The 13,159-nt window shown below is 42.8% G+C and overlaps 1 protein-coding gene across 1 annotated transcript in view; it reads left to right on the forward strand.

The window, feature by feature from the left end:
• The window catches only part of Il23r (interleukin 23 receptor), a 57,233-nt gene that overhangs the window by 19,345 nt on the left and 24,729 nt on the right, over nt 1-13,159 (forward strand). The window contains exons 6-7 of the mRNA XM_051152235.1: nt 4,597-4,742; nt 12,997-13,153. Of these exons, the coding sequence (XP_051008192.1) occupies nt 4,597-4,742; nt 12,997-13,153 (303 nt within the window). The remainder of the gene's footprint in view (nt 1-4,596; nt 4,743-12,996; nt 13,154-13,159) is intronic.

A 13,159-nucleotide genomic window follows, 5' to 3' on the forward strand; every position in this document is an offset into this window, starting at 1 on the left:
TTCTCCTATTCTGCTTTCATATCACATATATTCTGTCATACTTTATACCTCTTCCTCCCCTCTCATAGTACCCCCTTGCTTTTATAACACACACACACACACACACACACACACACACACACACACACACCTATGCATTTGCTTTTAATCTACATTTCACAAGTGAAAGAAGACACAGAATATTTGTCTTTGTGAGCCTGGCAGTGTTTCATTAACATAAATGGTAAGTGGTTTCTTTCTTTCTTTTTAAATTTTCTTTTGTTTTCATTTTGCAGCCCAGGCAGATTTTGAACTTCCAATTCTCCTGCCTTGGCCAGCTGGATAGCTGGAATTACAGGCCTGAGAAAAGAAAACTGGCTTGGTTGTCCTCTTTTGACAAATTACAAACTGTAATTACCTCAGAGCTATCTGCAACATACTCAGTTCCCAAAACAGAGCTCAGCCAAAGAGCACCAAGTGAGAGTGCCTCTTATTAGAGGCAAAACACACATGATTCATGATTCATGTGTCTGTTAAGAAAAATTCCAGTAAGCTACCATTTATGGAGCATTTCCTCGTTCTTTGATTTTCGCTGTATTTTCATTGTGCATGGTACTGCGTTAAATGAAGAACACTTTCATTAGTATTTACACTGTACATTGAATACCTTCCTGCCTATCCCCATACCTGTCTTATCCCCCGTTCCTACTAGTCCTCACTGTTCTCCTAGACGGTATCTCTTCTACTCCCATGTCATATCTGCATATATACATGTGTGATTTTATGTATGCAAAATCTACAAACCACAAACGAGGGGAAACAAATGGTAGCTGACTTTCTGAGACTGGTTTAATGTGCTTATCTGCAGTATGTAATTGCATCTATCTTACTTCAAATTATGTAACAGTCTTCTATGAGCATACAAATTCCCATTCTGTGTATAACAGATTTTCCTTACCCATTCCTCTGTGGTTGACACTTGGTTCCCTGTGGGCTGCTCTGAGTAGCACTGCCAAGCATGGATATGTCTCTACCACTGTGATGTTGTCACTGACTTGAGTACTATGTGGGGGGAGAGGGGTGGGGAGAGGGGTGGGGAGAGGGGCAGGGGGAGGGGCGGGGGGGGGGGGGGGCGGGGGGGGGGAGGGGGGGGGGGGGGTGGGGGGCGTGGGGGGGGGCGGGGGGGGGGGGGGGCGGGGGGAGGGGGGGGGGGGGGGGGGGGGGGGGGGGGGGGGGGGCGGGGAGAGGGTAGGTAAACAGATTGTCTGCATGTATATGGGGAAAAGCCTCTGGGGCAAGGGTAGCTAGGCCCTGGCTGGAAAGTTCAGAGCAGGGGACAGTTGGGGACTGAGGGTTGCTGGGAGAACCATGAGGCAGGTCTGTTTTGATACGTTAAATAGGCACTTCAGTTCTGTCCTGGGTTTGAAACTTAACAGGCACAAGGACGACAAGTCTCACAGGGTCCACACAGTGTAGCATGAGGGCACTAGGAGAAGATGGGGTGATGTGGAGAGAGGAGGAATCGTTGGAGGCCAGCGTGTCACAAGGCTCTGAGCTCACTTGTGGGATCCACATGATATGTCACGTGGAGAAGTCAGGGAACCGGAGAGAATCACAAGGGTGTACAGTTTCTGGCCCCATAGCTAGAGTCAGTACCCATGAAGCAGGTAGAACAAAAGATAGATGGGAGAGTAACGCTGTCTTGACCTCACAGTTCGGATGACAGTGGACAAGAAAAGGAAGGGGGAAGAAGGCATGAGGTCACAAGTCTCTGAATTTACAGGTGTGGAAGAGAAGCAAGGGGCAAGGGTTGGTGCAAGTATTAGAAGCCACTAGTCCTACCGTTAGAGTACAAATATTGCAGCCAGGGAGTGCAGGCATCACAGCTTATGATCTCACAGGCAGACTCTGCGTGCTGCCAGACCAAGTGATCTTTCTGAATGTCACTGGCACGTGTATGTGTTCCTTCTTATCTCTAATTTTACTAATTTGGGTCCTTTCTCTTTTGATTAATTTGATGAAATTAATTTGATCAATTTTATTTATATTTTTAAAAGAACCAACTCTTTGTTTAATTGATTCTTACTATTGCTTTTCTCGTTAATTTCTGCACTGATCTTTGAATGAAATGGGCGCAGTAAAGAAACCAAAATGGCCACTTCATGTGTGAAAAGGGACGAGTTTATTCTAAACTACCAAGGCTGTCTCTCAGAAAAGCAGAGAGAAGCAGTGGGGTTTTGGGGGTGGGGGTGATGATGATGATTTCCAGGGTTTTAAGGGACCAGGTACCAGGGAGGGGAATCTGTGAGCTGAGGTGGAGGGCTTTGAAGGACTAACAGCTACTTCTGAGTTGGGGTTGAAGGAGCCTAGAAGGCAGCATCGACATTTATATTCTAATAGGTACCACAGACACATGTTAGTGGAAGAACCAGAGGTCTCTGTTGACAGAGATAAGGAGGATGATTCCTTTCAGCAGAAACAGACTGTTTTCTTAAGTCCCTGAGGGAATGCTGGCTTTTGTCTCAATGACAGACTTTGAAAAAAGGGATTTCATTTTGTGGGACCAAACCATTTTAATTATTATTTTCCGCCCCTAACTTTGAAGTTTCGCTTGTTGTGTTTTCGAGGCTCCATGGTGCACTTCATTAAGTTGTTTATCTGAGATTTCATTAGAGGTGGTTATTATCAGACTCATACTTTTTGGAGGAGTCATAGTGTGACTATCTAGTGTAAACAAAGGGTTGGATGTCTTTTGTCATACTTATTCTTTAAATGGAAATGTTTTCAGTGTTCAAAATGGACACTAAAGCTTCGGTGTTTTCTCTGTTAGGCCAGTGTTCTGGGAACCAGGCTCAGTCCCTGAAAGTAGTTGCAGTAACAATCACTATCAATCAAAGTGTAAGTGCTACACACATAAAGTAATAGTCAAATAACGAAAGAAATCACCCCTTAAACTCCAAACATTTTAAGAAATACAGGAACATCGGTAGTCTGGTATGCATTACAATATTAATTACTTCATTAATGTCTGGAAAGGAAAAAAACAGAGTGAGTCTAGTGATGAGTGTTGTTTTGATAGAGAAAAGAATCAAGGGGAGAAGGAAATAGAAGAGGTGAATAGTAGACACAAGAGGAGACGATGTAGTTTTTACTAAAAGCAAAATGAAAGACAGAGGTAAAGACATACAACCATAAAAAAGGAAGGAAGGAAGGAAGAAAGGAAGGAAGGAAGGAAAATATAATTCGTAACAGTTTTACTGTTATTGTAATTATAATCTCAATATCATCACCTCCATTTATTGCACATGTGCTGTATTCCAGAAACTTAGTACACATCATATTTTAAAACAACCATATATGGTAGTACTGTCTTCATTTTACAGATTAATAAAATGATAAAAATATTTTGCTGTAGCTGGTAAAGAGTAGCAGCAGAATTTGCTAGCAAACCCCAGATTTGCAAACTTGCTGCAGTTAACCATCACTGATCATGGATGCTGGAGAAATTCTCAGGTGGCCTCCGCTTTCAAATCTGGCTTTTCATAGTGTGAACAGAAGTTTGGAATTGTTCCTCCTCTCTCCTCCTTACCTCCTCCTCAGTGCTTTCACTGCACTCCTCACCTTCTCTTATCCCAAAATAAAGTAATAAGCTCAATTTGAATAGCAGAGATCAATGAGGAGATTCAAATGAACAAAGTCATCCTATTATTAATGAATGATTTTTCATTGTGTGACATTTTAATAACAAGCTATTGCAAGTTCAGTGCATCTTTTTTTTTTTTTTTTAATGAAACTGAGCACAGAAGACTCTCCTGGGAGCAATCTCCACACAATAGCTCCAAGGTTGGGCTTGAAGAACATCAGAAAGTACTGACACAGTGGTGGTGCACACCTTTAATCCCAGCACTTGGGAGACAGATCTCTGTGAGTTGAAGGCCAACCTGGGTGAGTTCCAGGACAGCCAGTGTTACACAGGGAAACCCTGTCTCAATATACGCCACCCCCCCCAAATAAAAACATTGGGAAGGCAATGTTGAAATATGGGGCAGCAAAATAAACTTAGGCATAGAAAGAGAATTGTCTCCTGCCAGCTACTGTGAACATTAATCTCTCTATTGTATAAATGTAGGTAATCAGACTGGAAAAAGTTTTTTTAAAAAACAACCCTATAATATATCTTCTTTAATACAAGTGGGATCAAAATCTGTAATATCCATGATGGCTTTAATCATTTGTCTGAAAATGTAACATCTGATGACACACATCCTCCAGCATCTTAAAGTTTTCACCATCTCCCAGTGGTGTCAACCTGGATACTAAGCCTTTAACACATGGGCTATTGGGCACATTTAAAACCCAAACCATGGAAGAAAATATATCTTCCTAATTTTCTTATACTCCAAATAATGGGGCCAGCAGCTGGAGACTCATTGGGCTTATAAGAAGCATTTCTCTCTTACATCGTAAATCAGAAAATAAGACAAGGTTCATCAGCTGTTACTTAGATCATGAATTTGATGTTGTATCGAGTTTTGATACGTCTATGTGTTGATGAAAAGGTACCAATTTCTCCCTGGGGAAGTTTTTCAACCACCATCACTATGATTCTTTTTCTAGTGATACCTTCTGCATCCATCATCTCCAGGGCTGAGACTGTGAATGCTACTGTGCCCAAGACCATAATTTACTGGAATAGCAAAACCATGATCGGGAAAGGATTCTGTGAAATGAGATACAAAGCAACAACAAGCCAAGTGTGGACGGTAAGCTAAATTCTCATTATTCCTTAGCACATGAGGAAACTATTTACAAAAGAGCTAATCAGCACGTTCAGGCTGGACTTAGGAAGGGCAGCTTCCCCCACTTTTCACTGATATGGTCGTTGAACTACTCTAGTCTGAGTGGTTGCGGTGTTGCCTCTGAATGGGGTTGTTCCCTGAAATTACCATCTGCTTTTGTAGGCTGAATTAGCAACTAAATGGGACCATATCCGCTTCGTATGATTGTCTCTTGGGATGAAATTTACATCCGCATTCACGGATATAAATCCAAGCACGCTATGCTGAAGGCTGACAAGATGGTGGCTGGGAACGATTCAGAGTGGGGATGTACGGCTTAGAGCAAGAGAAGTGTGTTGTGAAATCAAACTGTGTCATTCAGGAGCTCAATAGTCAAGACACTGCTGTATTTGAAGAAGAACATAATTTGGGTCCCAACACCCACACTGGATACTTTACAATCCTCTTTTGGCCTCCAGGGCCAGCTTGCATGCATGTGCTTGCACACACTGACAAACACACATAAATAAAAACAAGTCTTCAAACAGGGTACAAACTCTAAGGTTTATTAGTCACATAAACTTTAATCTGAGATAAGATTAAGGCAAAGTGAATTTCTGAACAAACTAACTGTACTTAAATATCAAGATTAAATTACTAAGTATCTTAGGAGAAACATAGTTGGCTTGAAATCAGATTTTTTTAGGGTACAAAATTGGCATCCCCAAAAGGCTATACTTGGTCACTTGTCTCCAACACATTAATCAAAGAGACAAATGAAAGTGGACATGTGAAAAGCAGAGAAGAGTCTCACTGTGGCCACAATTGGAATAATAAATAAATAAACAGGATTCAGGGCCATCTTCAGAGGGATGACATGATATTTAGTTTTAAATAGAAGGCGAGAGGCATATGTACTTACCCAGTGTGAGTCATTAAGCTATTTCAGCTCTGTTCCTAGAAGGTGGTCTGACAGTGCACTTACTACTTGCGGTGTACTCTCGGAAGATTACCTCTGTACTCAGCTTCAGCCTCCCCTTCACTGAGGAGGCATCCCCTCCCCTTCACTAAGGAGGCATCCCCTCCCCTTCACTGAGGAGGCATCCCCTCCCCTTCACTGAGGAGGCATGCCCTCCCCTTCACTGAGGAGGCATCCCCTCCCCTTCACTGAGGAGGCATGCCCTCCCCTTCACTGAGGAGGCATGCCCTCCCCTTCACTGAGGAGGCATCCCCTCCCCTTCACTGAGGAGGCATCCCCTCCCCTTCACTGAGGAGGCATGCCCTCCCCTTCACTGAGGAGGCATCCCCTCCCCTTCACTGAGGAGGCATGCCTTCCCCTCACTGAGGCATGCCCTCATATGGGTGGGAGAGTGGTACTGGGTAACCTTGCTCTTTCTAGACCCCAATGTTACCTGAGAAGAAACAAGGACAATGACTTGTCCCTGTGCCTTCAGTCAAACTACAGGAGACAAATGGGACCTGAAATGAAAGTAAGATGTGGCCTTTCTCCTGCTATAGTTACCTTGTGGGCCTAACTGAGGAGTCAATGCTTTTTAGCCAGAGCATCTTCGAGGTGTCTATTTGAGGCTCAGTAATAAAATCATATCACAGAATTAGTCTGACATAGGGAATGGGTCTAGTTTGGTTACATTTGGAAAATGTGCTTTTATTACTTTTAGATATAATATTGCTTCTATATAAGCTAGATAAATGAAGACAACAGAGTATGAGTGAAGAGTTACGCACAGGAGCAGGGATGACTCGAAAGCAGCTGCATCACCAAAAAGCCCCAACACTGGCGATGACTCACTGAAACCATCCACCCTGGAGCGTTCTCTCTGTCTCTCCCCCCCCCACCCCCTCTGTTCTATGCAGCACCCAGAGCAGGCAGAGGCACCTCCTCGGACAGCTATTTACTCATTTTTATGCTAAAGAGGAGCCCTGGGGAATCTTCCAAGTTTCTCTTGTCTTGGTCATTGGAGTGACTTTTTGTTTACCTCCTAAACTTCATGAACCTCCCCTTCCCATGGAGGGAATTTTTCTAAGAAAACTGCTCTACAGCCAATATAAAGGTGCCTCTATCTGTCTTTCCTATCCCCATCACATTCACTAGCTCCTGTAATCCTTACAACAACCCTGCGTGACAGGTAGTATTAACTCCATTCATTATATAAATGAAGTAAAGCCTGGAAGAGTCAAGCCAAGTGTTTCCAAATTTATATAGTTAGAAACTAAGTGCCTCACACAAGCTCTTTTGTACCATATATCCAGATAATATTCATAAAGTAAAAACAACAGGTTTCAAAGCCCTCATCTCAACCCTTCCAACTGCTTCTGAAGTACATCCACTCACACAGAATTTCTATAATTTTCCAGTTAAGTCAAAAATAGCCAGGGTGAAGCTTTGTTTTATATTTTCATCTAGGTCATGCCTCCCTGTGGGAATATTTGAAGGCCAGAGTGAAAAAGAATCAAAAGTTGAAAAGGACCATGCCTTTCTCCTCAGTTCTGGAGTGATGCTGCCTTTGTCTGATATAGCTGGAGAGCAGAGATAGGCAGCTGTCTAAGGAAAGCCTTGTGGCTCAGATCACAGGCTTTAGTCAAAGCTCAGCTATGCTTTCAAATTGTACAATCTACAGCAATCTCCTGCTCACTGTGCCTTAGTAATCCTTGGATAACACAGGGACATAGTGTGTTAATCGTGAGAGGAGTGGATGCCACGGTCTGAGGGCTAAGTAATATATTCTGTGACATTTATCTAAAAGAATGTTAGGCCAAATGCAAAACTTAAGACAAATGGCTTAAGGGGGATAAGAAAGCCCAAGAAAATACGAGATCTAAACTACAACATTCCATCTCTCCACAATCAGGTCTTCTGATCAGCCAAGATCTAGCAATTTGCAAGATCTTTAATACAGATTTACCTTCATCAAAGAACTTCAATTCACAGTCTCTTCTTGGATTCCAAGACTGGGTTGAGACATATAAACAAGATTTAAGGAGGTCTAGAAATATCAATAGGAAAATAAACCAACCATAATGTAGTCCAAACTACAAAGTAAGACCAGACCTCCAATGTTGGTTGTGTTTAAGTGAGCTATGTCAGTGACATAGACACATTTGTGTCGTTCCACATTGAATTTATTGAATATCAATAAATACATATGTTCACAAGTCCATATATGCTCATTTCACTGACTTTAGTTTATCAAGTATAAATGTCTTTTCCTGATGGGGAATTGCCTCTCCCTTTTGCTATTATAATATTGAAACAATGGTCCCCAAGATGTTGAAATTCCCCACCAGGAATCTCTTACTGAGAGAAAGGAAAGACTGGGATTCTAGCTCCAGCCAGAGGGGATATTTTGTCTCCCAGAGAGAAATTTCACACAGCTTTGTCAGATCACTTTTTTTTTTCTTTTTTCTTTTTGGTTTTTTGAGACAGGGTCTCTCTGTATAGCCTTGACTGTCCTGGGCAGACTGTAGACCAGACTGGCCTAGACCACTTTAAAAGACAGACTGGATCCATAACGGTAGTGATGACCGCACCACACCTTAACTAGGACTACTTATTTATGCACAACTTTTGCCCTTTACTTGAACCTAAACTTCATATCAGAGCCCCTAATTGAATAAATCCCCTTATCCTGCTTTTCATTGTCTTTTTAATTGACCCATTGTAGATGAGTGAATGAGTCAAAAGTTAGCATGAGTGAAGTAGACTCCACATTCCAGAAAGATTGAGGATGTGAACATGCTTTGGACTGGCCAGGAAGAGAAACAGCAGATTGGGGGCTGGTATATATTTTACTGGAAATGCAGTCATGGCTTCTGTGATGTGCAACCCTGGAGATGGGGTGGGGCACCTATAATAAGCCACACAAGAAACATACAACTATACTGGATTAAGCCAATTAAAAGTATATGGGTCCTTTATTAGCTGGTGACCAGGAGCCAGATCAAGCCTCAAAATCTCTTGATGCCAAACCTCAGGTATATAGCACTTTCAAAGGCAGAAGCCACAAAGACCATCATTTACATAAAAGTTAGTTGATGGTCAGAAGAATTGTAACATTCATCTCTGGAAGAATATAGTAATTATTTTAGACATGGTATAACTTTTTTTTTAAACTTACAACTTCCTCAGTTATTTTAGCTTATGTTTAGTTTGTATAAATATTTATTATTTTGGTTAGTATATCTGGACCATGTTCAAAGTCATGGAAACTTCAAATGGGCTGCCAAGGTAGATGTGACTATTGTGGGGTAGAAAGCCAAGAGATGTCTAAGTAAACACAAAATGGAGTCAGAACAAGATGGCAGTTACCTTAGTCATGAATGCCTGCATAGAGCGAGATGGGGAGCAACTACACGGTGGTGTCAACACCAGGCCAGGTCTAAGAAAAGTCTGGATGCTTTTAGGAAGATCCCAGAGGGCCAGAAAGTAGCAAGCATGAGCCATCATGTATCAGAGGAGAGAAATAGAACCCAAGTCCAACACTGGAGAAAACAGACCTCTTGTCATCGGAGCAAAGCAAAGAATTGGGCTAGGAATAAGGCCAGCAGTTGCAGTAAAGTTGCAGTCTCCAACCAGCTGGAGAAAGACTTTCTAGAATGGAAGCTTTTGTGTGGAAAATACAGTAGAGAAAAAGAGCTCTTGTAGAGGTAGAAGAGGCATTCACCATAGAAATCTTTGAACCATTTGCCACTGTGCTGCATAAAATCTAGGTCTGTACAAATATTTACATCAAAGGAACCATGTTTAGGCCATTGAAAGCCATTATTTTCTTTTTCTATAGACGAGATGATGTTACAAAAGCAAATTCGTCACTTGGGTATGAGTTCTGCCCCCAGCATGAAGCATTTTGAGAAAAAGCACCTGAAAGGAGACTCTTAGGTGGGCAAGGCTGGGCAAGGGTGAGCAGTATCCTTTATGAGCCTTGGCAAATCAAGCAAGTGGAGGCAAGTAAGGGAAGCCTGCCCTCCTCTGCTGCCTGATCTCCTCCCAAATGTGCGGATGAATTTGGGCATCCCCAAAACTGACTGGTTTAGAGGAATGGGTTCTAGCCCAAGCTCAAGGGAGGTGCCTGCCTCAACATTAACTTTCATTTGACTGATCCAGAGATGACAGTTGTTCCAAAGATGACTCACCAGAGCATGACAGGGGCCAGTGTGGAGGAGTGTGGAGAACCAGCAGTAAGGGTAGAGGGGCCAGGAGTTTCCCAAAGGCCATCTGTTTCAGTTGAGACCCTTCATGGGTTCTGGCGCCATTACAAAAGGATTCGGGTTAGGAACTTAAAGTGCACACTGAAGGGGATGGATTGTCTGAGGAGAGGTCAGACCCATGAGATAGAGTGTGTGCCCCCTCTTACATGTTGCAAAGAAATGGGAAAGTTCACAGGAGTGCTTTTAGTCAGCGTGTGCAGTTGTCTCTAATTCCAAACAGGAGGAAGAAAAGAGGTCTTGCATCTTGAAGAAGGAATGGGTGAAAAGAGGGGACCCATTTCGTTAATATGTTTCTATCACTCTTTTAGACTGGCAAAACTTCCTATTCGAGTGAATAGAATCTCTGGCTGGCAGAGACCTAGCATTCCATTTGTGCTGAGCCAATCACTTTGGCTAAGGCAATTGTTCCCAACCCCTCTAATGCTGTGACCCTTTAACATAGTTCTTTATTATAGTTCATGTTGTAGTGGCCCCCAACCATAAAATTGTCTTCATTGCTACTTCATAAGTGTAATTTTGCTACTGTTGTGAGTCATAATGTAAAGCCTGTGTTTTCCGATAGTCTTGTGAAAGAGTCATTCGACTTCCCAAGGAGTTGCGACCCACAGGCTAAGAATCTCCAAACTAAAGGAACAACCCCTAGGAAAGTGGGCTAACTTGCCATGCTAAAGAGATAGAGTAATTAGCTCAGTAGCAATGAAGTGCCACAAGTCTGCCCATTTTTCTGAATTATTCAGAAAAGTGAGACTTTTCCTTTTCCTTGTCTATTTTCTAAGCATGTATTCCTTAGCACCTGTGGGCTTTTTACCTGGAAATGAGGACACCGGGGAAACACCAAACTTGGAACACTCCATGGGTAGAAAGAAAGATGTATTGCAGAAATTCAAGACAGCCATGGCCATCCCTTGGGGGAATAGCAAAAGGCAGAAAAGCCTTGCCAGTGTTACACAGACAGATTGCAATTGCAGGGGTGGGGAGTTGGGGTGAATAGTCTGGAAGTCAGAGTATCAAGTGGAGAAGGTTTGAGCCCGAAAAGCCTGGAGGACTTTAATATGTGTTACAGGTGTGTGTTAATAGGGAGCCAGATGCCCGTCGCTGGATGTAGTTGGCTGTAGGGGCAGATGTGGGAAGTAGCTGCTGTTCCTAACAGATGGAAACCTGCATCACAGGTTTCTGAGGGATGCTGACTTTAGGCTTTTGTTTACCTGCTAGCAATCCTTCTGTTTACCTTGTCAGTTATAGGGTTTCCTCTTCAGTCTCCATAGCCCCTGCTACTAAGAGTCACAGCTAGAGTCCACCTCATGTCCTCCTTGGAGCCTACCCTGACGTAGATCTCCAGCTTGTCATAGACATGTCCCCATCCACAGTTTCTCTTTTCTCCTCCCCAACTCTCCCCAGGTCTGATCTCCACCCTCATATCCCTCTCCTACCTTGTTTCCTCTGCTCAACCACTACCTCTGTCTTTTCTATTTCCCCTTCTGAGTGAGATTTAAGCATCCTCCCTTGGGTCCTCCTTGTTACTTCTTTAGGTCTGTGCATTGTAGTATGTTTATACTATATATGGCTAAAATCCACTTATAAGTGAGTACATACCATGTGTATCTTTTGGGGTCTGAATCTATCTTAAACTGTTTTATTAAGGAGACTTAAGAACCCCAAAGGGGAACCAGTTTCTTCTGTATCAACACAGGGCAGGCTATCTCTGATGGCTTGGAGTCTTGGAGATCTGAGTGCTTATGGACATGACCTATATAAAAAAGGCCAGAAGTGCTTTTGAGTACATGCCTTTCCTTCAGCTTTCTCACTCACTCTCATTCTCTGGAGTGCTTTTTCCTTTCATAATAAACTGCCCCTAATACTATAACAATACAACGGACTGGTGCTTGGTGTCCCTCCCCCCTCTCCCTGCTCCTCCGAGGAATGTCGGGCTCTCTTCCAGCTTCTTGTTAACCTTGAAGTCTTCCTTTTGGTACCTTAAGCTTCTATCAAGAATTTACTCAGGGACTGAAGACATGGCTCCTGGTTAAAATAGCATTCTGTGCTCTTGTAAAGAGCCCGAGGTTCCGTTCCCAACACCACATGGCAGGTCACAACTGTCTATACCATCAGTAAGTCACTTTTGTGGAGGATGTGCTGTAAGCCCTAGGAGCCTTCTCTTCTGGATGAACCAGTTTATATGGGGTGTGTTTTTCACTTTGTTTGATAACAAAGGATACCAGAAATAAAATCACAAATGTGTTCCTGAGCTGTTTTCTTTCCTATTTCCTTTCCATTGTATTTTCAGAGTTCACCTCTCTCGAATGTTTTATTTGCTTTCATTCACTTGTGCACACACATTCATACATATTGTATAATTTACATAATTCTCAATAAGGAACAATTTAACAATCTAGCTGCTGAGTAGTTTTTAAATTTTTATCATGAACATCTGAGTTATTTTCATCATTCCTGGAAATTACTCATAGAAATATTCAATGCTTGCCCAGAATTTAATCCCCAGCACCAAGTAACTTGGCAACTATGCATGCCAGAAATCTTAGGGCTAGGAGGTGGGGACAAGAGAAGTGAGAAGTTCAAGACCATCCTTAGCTGCATAGATTAAAGTCAGCCTAGACTTTGTCAGACCCTAACTCAAAGAAAAAGCCACTGAAAAGAAAGACTATGAATAATTACGATTAAACTCTACATTCCCTGCCTCCACCCCGCCCCGGGGCGGGGGGGGGGGGGGGTGGGAGGCGGCAGAAAACAGCTATCCCAAAGTATAAAATTGATCACAGTTTGGAATTTCTGGGGATTTCAAGCTTGTCATATATAAACCGGTATGGGTTTTGCTTTTAATTGTAAAGCCTGCATGCGGTAGGGTATGTTTTCTGCAAAGTACCGTGTTCTCGCTTATTTTCTCTGGCCCTAGGAAGTGTCCCCAATCTTGCAGGTGTTCCATAGATCTGCTGAATGAAACAACCACTTTAAAAGGCCGCCACAGCACTTGACTACCATTGTGCATCTATTTTAGGTTAAAGCATTTGACACCAATTTCACACATGTGCAGCAGTCAGAATTCTACCTGGAGCAAAACAGCAAGTACGTATTTCAAGTGAGATGTCAAGGAATGGGTAAAAGAAACTGGCAGCCTTGGAGTTCACCCTTTGTCCACCAAACTCCCCAGACAGGTAGGT

Source organism: Acomys russatus, chromosome 10, assembly GCF_903995435.1.
Source record: "Acomys russatus chromosome 10, mAcoRus1.1, whole genome shotgun sequence".
Classification (NCBI taxonomy): Eukaryota; Metazoa; Chordata; class Mammalia; order Rodentia; family Muridae; genus Acomys; species Acomys russatus.